The 18845-nt window shown below is 46.3% G+C and overlaps 1 protein-coding gene across 1 annotated transcript in view; it reads left to right on the top strand.

Annotated features, from left to right (window-relative positions):
* The window catches only part of LOC137618107 (2-oxoadipate dehydrogenase complex component E1), a 447864-nt gene that overhangs the window by 378163 nt on the left and 50856 nt on the right, over positions 1–18845 (top strand). The window contains exon 13 of the mRNA XM_068348104.1: positions 8510–8806. Within this exon, the coding sequence (XP_068204205.1) occupies positions 8510–8806 (297 nt within the window). The remainder of the gene's footprint in view (positions 1–8509; positions 8807–18845) is intronic.

Here is an 18845-nt window from a genome sequence, read left to right as displayed (position 1 = left end):
CCGGGACCTCTTGCATGCTCCCAAGCCCAGGGGAGAAGTAATGTCAAACGATTTATGGGTTCGAGAGGCCTTGATCAACGAACAGACGTTTTCCCTCTATGGTATCGGGTGTATCTTACCAAGATCTCCCCTACCATAAGACGAGAGAGACGTTGTTTCTCCTCGTCATCCGAAGGCTTTTCGCATAAGAAACCTGTCACAAGGTTTCGAAGCCCTTAAGCGAAAGTCAGTCCTTTCAGGACAGGTCCAGCGTCCTGGTTACAACCATTAGGACAGCTCTGACCCTATGCAGTCATCGGATAACTGCTCGCCGCCTAACAAAAGCGTAACACAGACTCCGAGAGTCTTTTTTTTTGTTGGCAAAGTGTTGCGGTCACAGACGTTACCCTCGTCTCTTACCACAACCATTTCCGTTGATCCTTAATGGGTTGTATGGCAAGACATGCAGTATATGCTTGCCTCCCTTATGGAAGACTATTCTGCCGATTAGTCCGTTGAGTCTAGCCGTTTATCTCATCGATATCCTGGCTTTCAGCCAACCTAACGTTCCTTTGTGCTTACTGTTGACGTTGGCGTAGCTTAGTCACGTCATTCAGGTTGTTTAGAACCACACTCGATGCGGTCTCGTGTGGTTTTTCAGCCGCATTTGGACGTTAGGCCACTTGCTGATGCTCCTGTTGACGTTCAAGACGTTCACTAACAATCGGAGTTGACTTGTTTTGACGCTGTGCGTCAACCTCCGCATTCTAGAGTTGTTTTGACTGCTCAGTCTAGGCAGTCAAAGCAGTCTCGAGTGGACGCTGTGCGTCCTCACGCACCTGTTGTGGTTGACAGTTCAGTTGTTGACAGTTCACAGACTGTCAAGCAGTTACATGACATTGCGTTCTGGTCCGCTACTAATGCACCAGTGAGTGTGGACTCTGCTTGTAAAGCATTGCCACCACGGTAGGTCTCTCCCTTGCTTGAGACTCAGCTTTTATCGGACAAGGTTCCTGTAGATGAGGAAGTTGCTGTTCCCCCTCCTACTGATATTCCCTTGATGACTCTGTCAGATGGAGAGGAGCCTAAAGCTGCTTAGCCCCCTATGGACTTTAATTAAATCATGATGATTTTTTTAAGGATCTTTGTCCGGATCTTTTTGTAACTGCTCCTCGTTCGCCTAAACGTCAGAGCTTACACTGGGCCTAGCTACTTTGAAGCCGTTGTTTTTAAGCTAGTGCTCTCTCGCTCTCCTAGAGAGCTTTACGTTGGCTAGGCGACTGGTTTTTTCACCAGGAGGAGTTTGGGGGATACAGCCTTTGCTTTCCCTTCTTTTAAACTGGTTTATAGAGCGAGAGTCTGATATGACACGAGAGAAGTTCTCGGCTTGGGAGTTCATGCCTCTGCCCAGATAGACTTCTCAATTCTCGTAGACTCTCCCTGGCGCCTGGCCAGGAGACGCTCCAAGTTTTTTACAGGTCAACTTCACAGCTGTTTTCGAGCCTTTGAAGTTTTGCTGTACAATTATGTCATGCATAACAAGGCTTTCAGGGATGGTAAGCGGTACCGCCTCAGTCGCTAACCCCGTCTGTTGCCGCACCTGCTCCCGTAGACCCTAAATGGGCTTTGCTGCAAGACATGCAGTCCAAGCTTGCGTCCTTGATAGAGGACTTTAATGCGGAGAAGGTTGCTACCGAACCTTCTGGCCAACAACCTTCCAACCGGTCGGTTGTGCGCCCTGTTGACGCTGAGGTAACCTACTCGCATCTGCCAGTTGAGGTGGTTCATCCACCGATGCGACCCAGTGTGGGTTGCCAGCCGCACGTTGACGTTAAGCGACGCTCAGAGGTGGTTGTTGACGTTCAGGACGTTCAACAACCAGCAGAGGTGACTTGTTTTGACGCAGTGCGTCAACCTCAGCAACCCGGTAGGGTGTTGACTGCACAACCCAGACGGTCTAGACAGTCTCGGGTTGACGCTCTGCTTCCTCGTGCACCCATGGTTGTTGACAGTTCACAGACTGTGCAGCAGTTCTATGATGTTGCGTCCGGCTCCGTCACGCATGCACCAGTGCGACCGGACTCAGCGAGCCAGACGTTGCCCACTCCGTTGCCGTTTCCTCATCAGTTTTCGGATGAGGAACCCTCTGATGAGGACGTTGCTGAGCAACAAGACGATCAGCCCCCAGAATAGATCAAGCCCTGCTATCCATCCAGAAGATGCTGAAGAAGGAACGCTGCTCAGTCAGGCTGTGGATGAGTCTGGTAGGGACGCTGTCATCCGTGGAACAATTTGTCTCACTAGGAAGACTACACCTCCGTCCTCTTCATACCATCTAGCTTTTCACTGGAAAAAGGACAAGACGCTAGAAGCGGTCTCGATCCCGGTTTCCGAAAAGATAAAGTCTTGTCTGACTTGGTGGAAGGACAATATCAACCTAAGAGAGGGTCTTCCCCTGGCTGTTCAGACTCCCAACCACGTTCTCTTCTCGGACGCATCGGACGTTGGCTGGGGCGCGACACTAGACGGTCGGGAATGCTCAGGACTGTGGAACTCGAGTCAGAGGAGCATGCATATCAACTGCAAGGAGCTATTGGCAGTACATCTGGCCTTGAAAAGCTTCAAGTCTCTCCTTCGAGGCAAAGTGGTGGAAGTTAACTCGGACATCACCACGGCCTTGGCGTACATCTCCAAACAAGGAGGTACCCACTCACTGACGTTGTACGAGATCGCAAGGGACCTGCTCATCTGGTCAAAAGGTCAAGACATCTCCCTAGTAACGAGGTTCATCCAAGGCGACTTGAACGTCATAGCAGATTGTCTCAGTCGGAAAGGGCAAGTAATTCCAACCGAATGGACCCTCCACAAGGATGTGTGCAAGAGACTTTGGGCCACTTGGGGTAAAACCATCCATAGATCTCTTTGCAACCTCGCTGACCAAGAGGCTTCCAATCTATTGCTCTCCAGTCCCGGACCCAGCAGCAATACATATAGATGCTTTCCTCCTAGATTGGTCACATCTGGATCTCTACGCATTCCCACCGTTCAAGATTGTCAACAAGGTACTGCAGAAGTTCGCCTCTCACGAAGGGACAAGGTTGACGTTAGTTGCTTCCCTCTGGCCCGCGAGAGAATGGTTCACCGAGATACTTCGATGGTTAGTAGACGTTCCCAGTAGTCTTCCTCTAAGGGTAGACCTTCTACGTCAGCCACACGTAAAGAAGGTACTCCAAAGCCTCCACACTCTTCGTCTGACTGCCTTCAGACTATCGAAAGACTCTCGAGAGCTAGAGGCTTTTCGAAGGAGGCAGCCAGTGTGATTGCTAGAGCAAGGAGAGCGTCTTCCATTAGAGTCTACCAATCGAAGTGGGAAGTCTTCCGAGACTGGTGCAAGTCAGTTTCTGTATCCTCGACCAGTACCTCTGTAGCTCAAATAGCTGTTTTTCTCTTATACCTGAGAAAAGGACGATCCCTTTCAGCTCCCACTATCAAGGGCTACAGAAGCATGTTGGCATCGGTCTTCCGGCATAGGGGCTTAGATCTTTCCAAACATAAAGATCTGCAAGACCTCCTTAAGTTTTTTGAGACCACCAAGGAGCGTCGTTTGGCTACCCCTGGATGGAATTTAGACGTGGTACTAAGATTCTTCATGTCAGACAGGTTGGAGCCGTTACAATCAGCCTCCCTGAAAGATCTCACTCTTAAGACTCTTTTCCTGGTATGCCTAACCTCGGCTAAAAGAGTCAGTGAGATTCATGCCTTCAGCAAGAACATCGTATTTTCGTCAGAAAAAGCCACTTGTTCGCTACAACTTGGTTTTCTAGCCAAAAATGAGCTGCCTTCTCGGCCTTGGCCTAAATCTTTCGATATCCCCAGCTTATCGGAGATCGTAGGCAATGAACTAGAAAGAGTCTTATGCCCTGTTAGAGCTCTTAAGTTCTATTTAAAGCGTACTAAACCTTTACAAGGCCAATCTGAAGCTTTATGGTGTTCAGTTAAGAAACCATCCTTGCCTATGTCAAAGAATGCTTGGTCAGACTTTATCAGATTGTTAATACGAGAAGCTCATTCACATCTGAGTGAGGAAGACCGAACTTTGCTTAAGGTGAAGATGCACGAAGTTAGAGCTGTAACAACTTCCGTGGCCTTTAAGCAAAATAGATCTCTGCAAAGTATAATGGACGCAACCTATTGGAGAAGCAAGTCAGTGTTCGCGTCATTTTACTTGAAAGATGTCCAGTCTCTTTACAAGAACTGCTACACACTGGGACCATTCGTAGCAGCGAGTGCAGTAGTGGGTGAGGGCTCAACCACTACAATTCCCTAATTCCTTATCCTTTTAATCTGTCTCTTGAAATGTTGTTTTTTTATGGGTTGTCCGGAAGGCTAAGAAGCCTTTCGCATCCTGGTTGATTTGGCGGGTGGTCAAAGTCATTTCTTGAGAGAGCCTAGATTAGGGGTTTGATGAGGTCCTGTTGTATGGGTTGCAACCCTTGATACTTCAGATCCTAGGGGTCGATCAGCATCCTAAGAGGATCGCGAGGCTCCGTAAGGAAGACGTACTTAAAAGGCAGAGTAATTGTTCAAGTCGACTTCCTTACCAGGTACCTATTTATTTTGTTTTTGTTATTTTGATAACTTCTAAAATGAAATAAAAAACTCTTAGCTCATAAAAGTGTAAACATATATTACTGGTCTCTACCCACCATCCTGGGTGTGAATCAGCTATATAATCACCGGCTAAGTTAAATATTGAAAAATGTTATTTTGATTATAAAATAAATTTTTGAATATACTTACCCGGTGATTATAAATTAAATGACCCTCCCTTCCTCCCCAATAGAGACGCAGTGGGACGAGGAGAAAATTGAGTCTTTGTTTACATTGAGAGCTGGGTATCTGGTCGACAGATGGCGCTGTTGGGCACACCCGCAACCTGTGTAGTGATCGCTGGCGAGTTTTTCCGTAGAGTTGTCTGTCGAGCAACAGAGTTGCAGCTATATAATCACCGGGTAAGTATATTCAAAAATTTATTTTATAATCAAAATAACATTTTCTAGCCACTCTTTTACATATTCTTTTTGACACCAAATTTGCGAGGCAGAAGACCGAGATGGTAGCCTGAATCCTTTAATCCCTCCTCTTTCTGAAGTAAGGCCTCTAAGCATTGCTTATTCCTCATTTGCCGAGATGGTAGTCTGGATATCATATCCCTCCTCTCAATGAAATAAGCACTCTTAAACTCATTTTATTAAAGTATACTGTTGGCTGGGCAGGTTGTATAACTCCATTAGGCCTAAATGCTTTTCTTTTGAGTGAATCTGTTTGAATCACTAAAATTGTTCAAATGATTTATATTTGAATGGCTGTTGCATCGTTTTCTTGTAAACTCGGCCATTAGCTCAAAACCAGTTTTTCTCTTGTTAAATATAGGAATTAGTACTCCACTTGCATAAAATAAGTCTCGTCAGTTTCACTACATACTTGTAAACAAATGAAAAACAATTTAGTAAAATCTTATAATATATTATTGAAAGAAAAATAAAGGTTAGTCTTCAAGATACATTATTTGTCCATATTCAAATAAATTACTTAAGGTATGTAGTTCTTGAGTAAGATATATAAGCTATCCCAGAGTCAAAGTCAGGCAGGTAATAAAACTCGTTTGGAGTTGAAGCCTTCTATCCCACTTGATGGATTTTTGGCACTCAAGTGTTTTATTATGATCACCGTTGTGACTTATTGGTCTGGATTTTAGGAAGCAGACTACCTTTTGAGGACATAGATCTCTCTGGGTATAATCACAGAGTAGACACTGGACAGAGGTTACTATCCCCCTGTCTTGAGACTGTAATATAAAAGAGGATTCCCCCCCCCCTCTGAAAAGGGTTACTGTTCTAGCCAAATAGAAGACGCGGAGTCATAGGTAGAAAACAGACAGGAGTATGCGTAATAAACCCCTGATCTTTCCGTAATGTTCCAAGCTCCTGACTGTGGCTATTGAAGCTAATGCTATTAGAAATAGTTTGTGGAGTAATTTTAAGGGAAATGGAAGAGTTATCTGATTTAGCCAAAAACTCAGCACAATATAAAATACCAGGACACTGAAGAGAAAAGCCCACTTTAGGGGTTCTAACAGACAGAACCCCTCAAGATGATGTTTTAAATTTCCAATCTCAAAAAAGTGGACCAGAGAGGAATGTAATGTTCATATTACCATAGTTTTTCTGCTGTGAAAAATTTTGCTTTTTGGCTCTAGAAGTCCTGTATTCTACAAATTATTAAGCATATGCACTTAAAACAATTGTCGTGCATGCACAGTTATAGTAATCAAGCATGCATAATGGCTTTGTTTATAACCCACACACACTTTGATTCTACTTGTGTTCTGTTTACAATGCGTAGAAACTAGTTTGAGGTTGTATAAGAGCATTGTATTGGTTTGTGAGTAAAAATAGCCTCTGTATGTGCATTTTTTGTGGACAAGTACTAGCGAGAATAGCACAAAATTAGTCAGTGTTCATTTGAATTTTACACCATTTTCAGGCCATTTTAAAAGAAAAGTAAAAGCAACTTTCTCTTAGTAGATAACTTGTTAAAATCTTGAGCATAAATGAATTAATTCAATTAGATATAGTGAACACTATTCAAAAGATATAACTTCCAATATTTTACCCAAAGTTCTCATGGAGGGAGATTCTCCCTCCAAGCAGTAACACCCTCCTCCTCCTCCTGCACGACGTCAGAAAAGTAAAATGAAAGTTAATTTGTTAATACTTAATCATTTTTATTGTGGATTATTAATTTGTATTAATTTCTGATGTTAGGGGTTTTAATTTACTCTATATATAACTTTATGAACCTTTACAAATAAGTGTATACTGTATGTGTATTTATAGACGTGTGGAATGTATCAAGTGAACTCTCTTTATTTTTTATTGGGAAAATTATTTTGGTTTATGTTCATTTTGAGTTACAAGCTTGCTCCTGGAACGGATTATACTCGTATACCGAGCTGCTGCAGCAACAATGAAAGGAAAGGAATGAAATCATAGAAATGGGATAGGTGACAAGTTAAAAAAACTTTATAATACAAACCCAATCATATAAATAGACGAAACAAACACTGAAAGCGATCATGAACAGTAAATAAACCCCTCTATTACAATACACTAGTACTAAGAATAGTTGATGACTAATCATAACTTGATTCCTGTTACTTTACTTAACATTACTGTATTGTATATGAAGAGTTCTAACTTTCTGAAGCTGAAATGGATAAATCTTGATGTCTTGGCTACACTAATGAAGATGGCCGCTTGTTCTAAGTTAGTGCACAAGTAGCATTGTCTATAGATTAGTATTGGTTTACGGTGATGATGTGTCATCAGTTGCCAGATGATTTCAGCATTGGAGATGCTGTGACAAATTCAGTAGTGCCAGAAGACATGGGTCTCCTTTATACGCACTGAGTTCATGTTTTCATTTTGAAACATACACCTGGGACGGGACAGAGTAGACAATATTTATTTAATATTTATGTCGTATTGGATTCCCTGTTCCAGCCTTTTACAGGAATGTTCCTGGAATCCACACAGCACATAAACCCAAAAAATACTAATAAGCTACACTAGTACAGTATCTTACATATAACAGTCATAAAGTAAATGTCTTACTTGAATGTTAGTAAATTAGTAGGTCTGTAAATACAAAAAGGCATACAGGATAAACCTTGTTGCTACAATAGGTGAAAAGAAATTTTTTTATGAATAGTTGATAATAAGGCCATGTAGATTCAATAGAGCTGATCTTAACCAGCCCAAGTTAAACGAGTAAACCCTCACACTAAGCATTTTCATGTTATTATTCTGTGCGTTATATCTAGGGGAGGGTTAAATTCCCATGGTTCTTATATGTTATTCGATATTCTTTTTTTGTCCATGATTTAGAAATTAGCATTGCTATATTATGCTCACAAAGTGATATTGGCCAATTATATATATATATATATATTTTTTTTTGGCATGTTTCTATCAGGTGGACTGGAAAAGATAGACATTCATGTAAAAGAATATTATTATTATTATTATCATTATTATTATTATTGTTATTACTTTTTAAGCTACAACCCTAGTTGGAAAAGCAGGATGCTATAAGCCCAGGGACCCCAACAGGGAAAATTGCCCAATGAGAAAAGGGAACAAGGAAAAAATATTTTAAGAAGAGTAACAACATTAATGTAAATAATTTCTTTATAAACTATAAAAACTTCAATTAAACAAGAGGTAGAGAAATTGGATAGAATAGTGTGCCCAAATGTACCCTCGAGCAAGAGAACTCTAACCAAAGACAGTGGAAGACCATGGTACACAATATAGAAAAGTAAAAGTCAAAGCATTTCCTGCTTAAGCTTATTTTATTGTTTCTAGAGACTACAATATTTAACTTGAAATTTTTAGTTGATTAAGAGTAATGATTAGCATATTTTTATTTTAGATATAGTATACTAATCAATGTTTTCTTCTTAAAGGATTTGACGTTCGCATCTGTGGTCAAGATGTTGGACGTGGAACCTTTTCCCAGCGTCATTGTATGTTTGTCAACCAATCTGATGATGAAATGTATATTCCTCTGAATCATATTAGTGAGAAACAAACAGCTCATATAGAAGTGGCTAATAGCATTCTATCAGAGGAAGCAGTGCTGGGCTTTGAATATGGCTATTCAATTGAAAGCCCTAATACTCTCTGCATATGGGAGGCTCAGTTTGGCGACTTTTATAATGGTGCCCAAATAATGATTGACACAATGGTCAGCTCAGGGGAGAGTAAGTTTAATGATGTATTGCTTTTGTTATTTTTATTCATTCTTGGAATCTGTTTCTAAAACTTAATTCATTAGATGTGGCTTATTATTTCTTATTTAAAATCCAAATGATATTTAGTGCTGGTAAGCTGAATGCCATGCATGGTAAGTACAATATTGGATTTTCTTCTATGCTGATCAGTGTGATATAAATTGACTCATTAACTTTCTGTTATGCATCTATAGAAAAATCATAATGCTTGACTCTTACATTTATTATATATATCCTTAACATCTAACTTTATAATGAAATCATTTCAGAGGCACTTCTTGTTGGATTTTTTTCTGTTTTCTAACTTTAATTCTGTGTTTTTATAAAGACTGGTAATCTTGGTAACAGACATTGGTTAGAAACTTAATATATCCTCCAGAAACTGTTAAGATGCTCTTTATGGACTAAAACATTGGTTACGAACTTGATATATCTTCCAGGAACTGTTGAGATACTCTTTATTGGCTAATACACACAATTTTTATAGAACTAATTTAGATTATAAAATTTTTTTATTAAAGGTAATAGAAGTTGCATTCTAGAAATACAAATGGTCCTAAAGCCAAAGATAAATTGTTCTGTAACCGAAATACAAACCACGCTATTTACATAGGGTTTACTTTCGGCGTAGCTGAAAGGACGAGCCATTAGAATTTAACGAGGGTGTATTACCCCCGCGCTAGTTAGCAGGGGGGTAGGGGAGTGGTAGCTAGCTACCTCTCCCCCCTCACACACCGGTGAACTGCTCCACTTCACTTTTGGCTCGGACAATGAACAGACGTCTCTGTCCCGTCCTCGCATGGCAGCCATTAATGCTTTGTCTTACTAATTACTTACTTTTCTTATACTTAATATATATGTAAACATTCTTATGTTTATGTATATATTTGAGTATAGAAATACAGTAAGTTTCCTTTTCAGTGTTTGTGCTGTGTGTGTGTGTGTGTGTAGGAAGTCCACTCATTGTACGACAACTTCTCCGTGTGGTCTCAGGCCACTACGGTGACTTTTCATGGGTCGCGATCTCTCCCTTGGTCCTTCGGTCTCCCTTCGGCGGGCGCCGTGGGGAATCGTCATCGCTGGACTTTACTTTCTAATATGTTTCTCCGCTGTTCCTCCTTACCTATGGGGAACTTGGTCTATCAGCGTGGGGAACTTGGGAGTTTTGTTTGACTACGGTCTCTCTCTCTCTCCTTGAGTTCCTTCACCCTTTTATTACTACTACGTATTACGGTAGCTTCCTTCCCGTTGCGGGTTGAATTGCTTCCGTTTATTTTTTCTCAATTATTTCTTATTTAAATCTAATATGTTTCTCCGCTGTTCCTCCTTATCTATGGGGAACTTGGTCTATCAGCGTGGGGAACTTGGGAGTTTTGTTTGACTACGGTCTCTCTCTCTCTCTCTCCTTGAGTTCGTTCACCCTTTTATTACTACTACGTATTACGGTAGCTTCCTTCCCGTTGCGGGTTGAATTGCTTCTGTTTATTTTGTCTCAATTATTTTTTATCTAAATCTAATTGTATTTGTTAACTTTTCAGCCTCTGTGTAGAACGCTTAACTTCGGGGTTCATTCGTTCTTACTATTAGTAACATTCTTAGTTGAATTACATATTTATAATTGTTATAATTCTGTTTTGTTACAGTTCTCCGCCTCCCCCCCCCCCTTCCCGTGAGTGTAAGTGGGGGAGGAGGGCGCATTCCTGTGTGTAATTCTTATATTCTTTTCCCGCAGGGGTTCCTCTTCAGAGTTCCCCCGGGGGAATTAATGTTAACTAGTTGTTTTATTTTCACAGTTAACTATCTAGTTTTTCATTTGCCTAATGTGCCTACGAAGCAGAGCTGTCCTGTTGGGGCCTGGGGAGTCTGCCGTTGCCGCCTCCTCTACGACTTCGTCATGGGCGTGTCCCTTCTAGAAGTTCTCCCGTGACAACTGTCAGCTCCTTAGTTCATATAGAATGCTCAGGAGGTTCGCCTCCTTGGGTGGGTACTTCCCTTCCGAGGGAGGTTCGCTTCACAGGTATGAGTTTTTTCCCCTTCAGGGGGGTTTCTTCTCCTACCTTAATTTTTTTCTGGTCCACGGGCGGTTATGCTCTTGGTGCTGAGCTACTGCTTTTGTAACCATGCTCAAGGGGCTGAGCGGTTGCAAGGCCGGACCACGGTGTTCGTGCGATTATGCTCTTGTTGCTGAGCTGTCGCACTTGCAGCTACGCTCAAGGAGCTGAGAAACTGCTGGAGCTCCTCTTCGGAGGGTTGCTCTTTATGGTCAGCATGCTGATCCAACGGCCTAAGGGGCTCCTTCATCAGTTCTTCCTGTCTCTTCTACGAAGTGTTCATCTCTCTCGTTCGCGAGAGAGGACTCTCATAGAGACTCCTCTTCGGAGGACTCCCCTGCTGTTGTTGCTGAAGGCTCAGTTCCCCCCTCCGAACATCTTCGAGGGGGCAGCTGAGTCCAACGGTCTCTCCTGCGAGTGTCTCTCCCCCTCGGGGGAGTTCACTAACAGAGACTCCTCTTCGGAGGACTGATGATGGTGCTCCTGTCCGTGGTCGTCTTCATCTTCAGCCGCAGAGGATCCTCCTCGATGAGAACAGACAGTTGCTGCTGCTTCTCTAGACCTATCAGCAGTTCATTCGCGATCTTCGATACCTGCCAGATCTTCTTGTCTTCCTTCTACGGCAGTAGCGCTGTGGGCGCCTCCACCCCGTTTTCCAAACGGGCACCGGTCCCTTCGGGGCTAAGGGCTTATCTCACATGTGAGTAAGCCCTTTGGTGCCAGGTTTTATTACCTGTGCAACCTTGTTCTACTGCGCGCTCGCGCGCAGTAGTTTCGCAAATGTTCCTGATGTGCGCAATGCTCGCCAACGTTCAGCCTCGCGCCCACGATCTCCGGATCTGGGCGCAAGTCTCCTGCTGTGGACCAGACCTGCTGAATCAACTCCTGGTCGCCAACTCTTCTGAGACCTTCTGTGCGGCTACGCGCCATGCGCGCCTACGGTCTCCTGAACGCCCACGATCGCCTGCTCGCCAGCACACATCTGATCACCCTTTCCTGATGTGCGCATTGCGCACCAACGTTCGCCCTCGCACCCACGATCTCTGGATCTGGGCGCAAGCAGGGAGGTTTTTCTTATCTGAACTCCACGTGCACCTGCTCGCAAGCGCGCATCTGCGCCCCCTTCCTGATATGCGCATACGCGCCATCGTTCACCCACGCGCCCATGATCTTTGGAACTGGGTGCAGGCAAGGAGTTATTCCTTCGCCTTCTCGCCGACGATCTCTCATACGTCTAGCTGCGCATTTCTCCTGGCCACGCAAATACGCTCTTACGATCTCCTGGTTCCTGCCTCGTCACGCAGTTCAAGAAGTTCCTTCGCTAGCGCACAGGCGCTCACAGGTTCTTCTAGATTCACAGCGCCTCCACTTCACCGCGCCGCCCAGGAGATACCTAAGTTAGCGCACAGGCGCTCATAGGCATCCCTGGGCTCTCCTTACGTGCCAGCGATCTCCTATGCGCCCGCGCGATTCGTCGCCTGCGCGCAAGCGTTTTCAAGGCCAACGCTTCAATCGTCGTAGGTTTCCTACGCGGCCACGCGTTAACTCTATTGTACGCGAGCGGTCGCTACGCGCCACCGCTCGCTACGCGCCACCGCTCGCTACGCGCCACCGCTCGCCAATGCACCACCGCTTGCCAACGTGCCATCGCTTGCCAGACGCGCCATCGCTTGCCCACGCGCCATCGCTCACCAACGTTCCATCGCTTGCCAATGCGCCTTCGCCCGCTTACGAGCCATCGCTTGCCAGGACGCACCATCGGTCTCCCGGCCGCCTGCGCTCGCCCTTACGTCCATGCGCCCGCGCGCCCACGCACACGCAAACCTGTGTTCGCCTGCGCGCGAACCAGCGATTTTCCATCGCGCGAGCGCCAGCGCGATTCCCGCCAGCAAGCCATCGCTCGCCGAACGCGCCATCGCTCACCAAGCGCGCCATCGCTCGCCGAACGCGCCATCACTCGCCAACGCAACATCGCTCTCCTACACGCCATCGGTCTCCCGACCTCCAGCGCTCGTCCTTTTAACCGCGCTCGTCCTTTTAACCGCGCTCGCCCTCACCTGCGCGCCCACGCGCACTTTCGCCTGCGCGCCCTCACACCCACGCGCCTGCACGCCCACGTTCGCCCGCGCGCGAACCAACGATTTGCCATCGCACGAACGCCAGGGTGATTTCGACCGCTATTCCCGTCGGGTTATCGCAACACGGGCAACCTGGCGAGTCTTCTGGGGCGCGTACTTCCAGTTCACGATCTTCTCCCAGTAAACGCAGAGCATGGCACATTCAAGAGCAAGAAGGATCTTCAGAGAGGTCTGCGCAACATTCTTCTCCTTCCTTTTGGGCAGGCCCCATCATCTATATTCCTCAGGATCGTTCGATTCCCTTTCCCCCAGCGGGAGTTGCTGACACTGCGTCTGTCAGCCGTCAGCAGAGGAGGTACTTCGAGATCATGGGGGAACCTGGTTTTAGCCCTTCCTCTCCACCATTCCGTGGAAGGGTCTCCCCAGGGAGTTCTTCTCTCGAGAAGTTCTCCGCCCGGCAGGTGACATTTTCGTCTTCGGAGATCTTAAGCCAGAAGAAATCCGCAAAGTGTGCCATGCGGGCCACTTCGTGGCTGGTCTTCTGGCTTGGATCTCTGGGCACCCTGTTGCGATCCGAGAATTTGTCCAAGGAGAGCTCCAGGAAGGTCATGGAAACTTTCCTCTTCTCGGGTACGAGCACCTCGTTTCCCGGCTCACCAAGTTTCGAACTTGTGGGCAAACTCGATGTTGAAGCATTGAGATGCAGTGACCGAGAGGTTCCTCTCGGAAATCCCAACCATGGATGTCGGCAAGCTCAGACACTCTTCCACTCTTGGAAAGACCTTGTTTTGAGCCCAAGGACAGGGAACAGACAGCTGAGAGGTGGAGAAAGTGAATCACGGTTCACTCCTCCATAGGCACTTGCATCCAGACCCTACAAACCTCCAGCGCCTCAACAACAACAGCTTCGTCAGCCTAGGACATCGGAACCAGCCCCGGCAGCTAAGACAAGGTGTCTAAACAGCAGCCCCCTCCTGTCAGAGGCAAGAAGGGCGGGAAGTCCTTCTGGGGAGGCAATAATCCTGAGGGAGCGGCCGAGGCCGCAAACGGTAGGATTGGCAACCCCCCTGCAGGGTCCCCGGTGGGGGGATGCCCAAGGTTGCGCGCTTAGGTGGCAGCAGCTCGGGGCCGATTCCTGCACGATCTCCGTGATCAGCCAAGGATATCGCGTCCCGTTCTTTACATCTCTACCTCCGCTGACAGCAAATCCAGTGTCGCCGAGCTCCTATGCCATGGGATCGGCAACGGGGCTAGCCCTTTGGGCAGGAATCGAGACCATGCTCTAGAGGAGGCTCTCCAAAAGGTCATCGACGGCTCCCCCATACGGCTTCTTCAGTCAACTCTTTCTTGTAAGAAAGCGTCCGAAGTCTGGAGACCTGTCTCGACCTCTCAGCCCTGATCAAGTTTGTCGAACAAACTTCGTTCAGCGTGGAACAGCAGAGCCAATTAGGCTTGTAGTGTGACCACAACTCTTCATGTGCACACTGGAGCTGAAGGACGGGTACTTCTAGATCCCAATCCATCCGTCTTCCAGGAAGTACTTGAAATTCAGCCTAGACAATAGATATACCAGTTCAAGGTACGGTGTTTCGATCTCCCCGCAGCACCGCAGGTGTCCTCCAGAATGTTCACCCTGTTATCTTCATGGCCACACAGGAGCGGCATCCGTCTCCTTCGCTTTCTGGATGACTGGCTATCCCAGGCAGTCTCGGAATTGACCCTTCCTCAACACCGATACAAGCTTCTTGGACTTAGCCAAGGTCTAGGGATCATGGTAATTCTTGGGAAGTCTTCTCTGCTCCCATCTCAACAACTGGAATATCTAGGCATGATATTAGACTCCAATCTCCAAGCCTTCCCATCAGATGGCAGGATAGCAAGGCTGAGGAGCATCGCAGAACCTTTCCTCAGACGAGGAGAGCTTCCAGCCCAATCTTGGTTACGCCTCCTAGGTCACCTTTCCTCCTTGGCCAATCTAGTTCCAACGGCCGCCTCAGGATGAGATCCCTGCGTCGGCAGCCCAAGTCCCGGTGGAATCAAGACAACGATTCCCAGGACATTCTGGTCCCTTTGGGACCTGCGGAACGAATGGACCTGCAGTGATAGCTGACCTATGGAAACCTTTGCAGGGGAATGGATCTTCTTGCCCTTTCCCCTCATTTGATGCTGTTCTTGGACTCGTCAAAACAAGTGGGGGGGGGGAGGGGGGTTTCCCACGTTCTGAATCAGGCCTATGGTTAGAACCAGAAGGGTACCTCCACTTCAATCTGCTAGGAATGAAGGCCGTAGTCTGGCCCCTCAACTCTTCCAACAGACCCTGGCGAGTCACTCCGTGGACGACAACTCCACGGTAGGGCCTTTTGTTTCAGCAAGCAGGGAGGTACCTTTTCATATCAACTTTCTCATCTTACAGTGGAGATACTGAGATGAACCGAAGTCCACTCATACCCTATCGGCTCGTTTCATTCCGGACAAGGAATGTGCTCTCCGACAGTCTGAGCAGGACTTCACAGATAGAGAGTACCGAGTGGTCTTCGGCCCCCCTTGGTAGCCAACAGGTCCTGACCTTGTGGACCTGTTTGCGACAGCCGTGAATTTCAAGCTGCCGCTGTACTACTCCCAGTCCCACATCCCAAGGCACTCTGGCAAGATGCCTTTCTACACGGTGGGACAACATCGACGTCTACATCTTCTCACCGTTCTGTCTGTTGAGAAGGGGGCTCAACAAGACCAGACTATCAGTCAACCTGTCGATGACCCTGATAGCTCCGCTGCGGCATTATGCAGAATGGTTCCCCGAACTTCTGCATCTCCTGACGGAACTCCTGAGAGAGCTTCCCCCACGACACGAGCTACTCAAACAACCACACTGCGACATCTACCACTAGCCGTAGCATCGCTTCGGCTTCACGCCTGGAGACCATCCAGCATCCCCTCACAGAGAGAGGCGTTCCGCAACAAGTTGCGGAGTGGATGTCTCGACACCTGCGAGAGTCATCCGGAGGGGTCTACCAGGCGAAGTGGAGAATCTTCTGTGGTTGGTGAAGTGGGAGAGGTACCTCTCCCCTTGATGCCACTTTTCCAGCAATAGAGGAGCCATTGTCTATCAGCGGGAGGAGATGCTCCTGTCGCTCTCGGCGGTGGAAGCCTATCACTCAGCCTTTAGCCTGGCCTTCAGGCTGAAAGAAATAGACATTTCCTCCTCGCTGGATCTTTCTTCGCTCATACGTAACTACGAACTTACCTGCCCAAGTCGGAAGTGAGACCTTCTCCTGGAACATAGTTCGGGCTCTTAGGGCTCTTAAGAGATCTCCTTGCGAACCATTACGCCAGGCTTCTGATCGTCACCGGTCTTTGAAGACGGTGCTCCTGCTCGCTCTGGCCTCGGCCAAGCGTGTCAGCGAACGTCATGGTCTCTCGTACGGCGTCGCCCACTCAAGAGGATAGGTGGAGGTAACGTTCAGGTTCGTCCCTGAGTTGGTTACTAGACTCAAATCTGGGAGTCCCGGATCTTCGGTCGACTCCTTCAGGATTTCGAGTCTCCGTTCTGTAACAGATGACCCAGACCTTCTCCTTCTAGGCCCAGTAAGGAGTCGGAAGGGTTATCTTAAAGAACAGCTGCAGTTCATCCTCGCGTGCAAGCCCTGTTTGGGAGCACAGGGAGGACGGAGAGGAGGGTCATCAAGAATGCCTTTTCAGCCTGCTCAAAGGGTCGTCCATCACGTCCTGAATCCAGATCCTCCTCCGTCACGTCGCCTTAGGGCACACGATGTCAGAGACATCGCAAGGTCCCTGGCCTTCAAGAGAAACTACTCTGTGACGCAGGTGCTACAAGCTGGAGTCTGGAAGCGTCTAACGACCTTCACAGCCCACTACCTGCAGGACGTGACCCACTTGAGCCTCGATACGTCTATCGGCCCTGTGGTGGCTACACAACAACTGGTCTAACCTCTGGCTCCTTATTGGACAGGTAGCAGAAGGTTGAGAGCATTGTTATCCGGTTTTAGACTGCATGAATGAAAGAAGTATGTCTGGCCCTTACTTCTTTCTTCATCCTCCCCTCTCTTGGGGAAAGCAACATCCTGGGTTCTCTGCATAGCTGATCTCAAACCTCTGCAGGTAAACCATGCTTCCTTGTGTTCCTAGTATTGAGTTAATACTGTCGCGTCCTCCATACCCTGACGAGGTGGTATTGGGAACGTCCTAGCCTAGAATTCCAGCTAAAGGACTTCAGGTCGACTTCCTAGGACAAGTCACACTTCTTCCCTCCACACACAAGCTTATGTAGGCCGCACGTTGCTTGCGTAGCAAGAACTTGCGAGGGGCAGGGACTCTTTTTCTCGAGTGCTGCTCACTCGGATTCTGAGTCCCCGGGTAAGCCAAAGCCAGTAAGGCTGGGGACTTTCCACCCTTCCTAAGTGTAAGTCACCCTATGTAAATAGCGTGGTTTGTATTTCGGTTACGAAACAAATGACAAATTCGGAGGTAATTTGTATTTTTCCTAACCATACAAACCTTAGCTATTTACACATATTTGCCCGCCAACCCTGTCCCCCAAGGCATGTCCTACCTCTAAGTGAAGTGAAGCAGTTCATCGGTGTGTGAGGGGGGAGGGGTAGCTAGCTACCACTCCCCTACCCCCCTGCTAACTAGCGCGTGGGTAATACACCCTCGTTAAATTCTAATGGCTCGTCCTTGCAGCTACGTCGAAAGTAAACCCTATGTAAATAGCTAAGGTTTGTATGGTTAGGAAAAATACAAATTATCTCTGAATTTTTCATGTTTTCTCACTGCAGAAAGAACTTTTTCTCCTGTGGTAATGGCATGATCTAGTATACCAAGAATAGCCAACCCTGTTTTAAGTTAGTGTCCCTTATGTCACAAAGTCATTCACTTTCTTTGCATAATGAATTATATGATGTTAAAAAATAACATTATATGTTAATACAAGGAAGCTATTTTACTGGAATTTATTATGATATTTCTGGTTTGAGAATGAGAGAGATTACAAGAGAGGAAGTGAGGAGAGCACTAGATGAAACTAGAGTAGGAAAAGCATCTGGTATGAATGGTGTGAGAGCTGAGATGTTGAAGGAAGGGGGTGTGACTGTACTTGAATGGTTGGTGAGATTGTTTAATATGTGTTTTGTGTTGTTAATGGTACCAGTAGATTGCGTTTGTGCGTGTATTGTACTACTATATAAGGGTAAGGGAGATGTGCATGAGTGTTGTAATTCATGGGGTATATATTAGTTTGTTGAGTGTAGTTTGAAAAGTGAATGGTAGAGTACTGATTAATAGGATTAAGGATAAAACAGAGAATGCAATCTTAGAAGTACAGGGTGGTTTTAGAAGAGGTAGGGGTTATATGAATCAGATTTTTACAGTTAGGCAGATATGCGAGAAATATTTAGCAAAAGGTAAGGAGGTGTATGTTGCGTTTATGGATCTGGAGAAAGCGTATGATAGATTTGATAGGGAAGCAATGTGGAATGTGATGAGGTTATATGGAGTTGGTGGAAGGTTGTTGCAAGCAGTGAAAAGTTTCTACAAAGGTAGTAAAGCATGTGTTAGGATAGGAAGTGAATTGAGCGATTGGTTTCCGGTGAGAGTGGGGCTGAGACAGGGATGTGTGATTTCGCCGTGGTTGTTTAACGTGTATGTTGATGGAGTGGTGAGAGAGGTGAATGCTAGAGTGCTTGGATGAGGGTTGAAACTGGAAGACGAGAATGACCATGGATGGGAGGTAAATCAGTTGTTGTTTGCGGATGATACTGTACTGGTTGCAGACACAGAAGAGAAGCTTGGCCGATTAGTGACAGAATTTGGAAGTGTGTGTGAGAGTTGAGAGTTAATGTAGGTAAGAGTAAGGTTATGAGA

Source organism: Palaemon carinicauda, chromosome 24 (assembly GCF_036898095.1).
Source record: "Palaemon carinicauda isolate YSFRI2023 chromosome 24, ASM3689809v2, whole genome shotgun sequence".
NCBI lineage: Eukaryota > Metazoa > Arthropoda > Malacostraca > Decapoda > Palaemonidae > Palaemon > Palaemon carinicauda.
The sequence above is the reverse complement of the archived record's forward strand: the minus strand, read 5'-3'. Positions and strand labels throughout refer to the sequence as shown.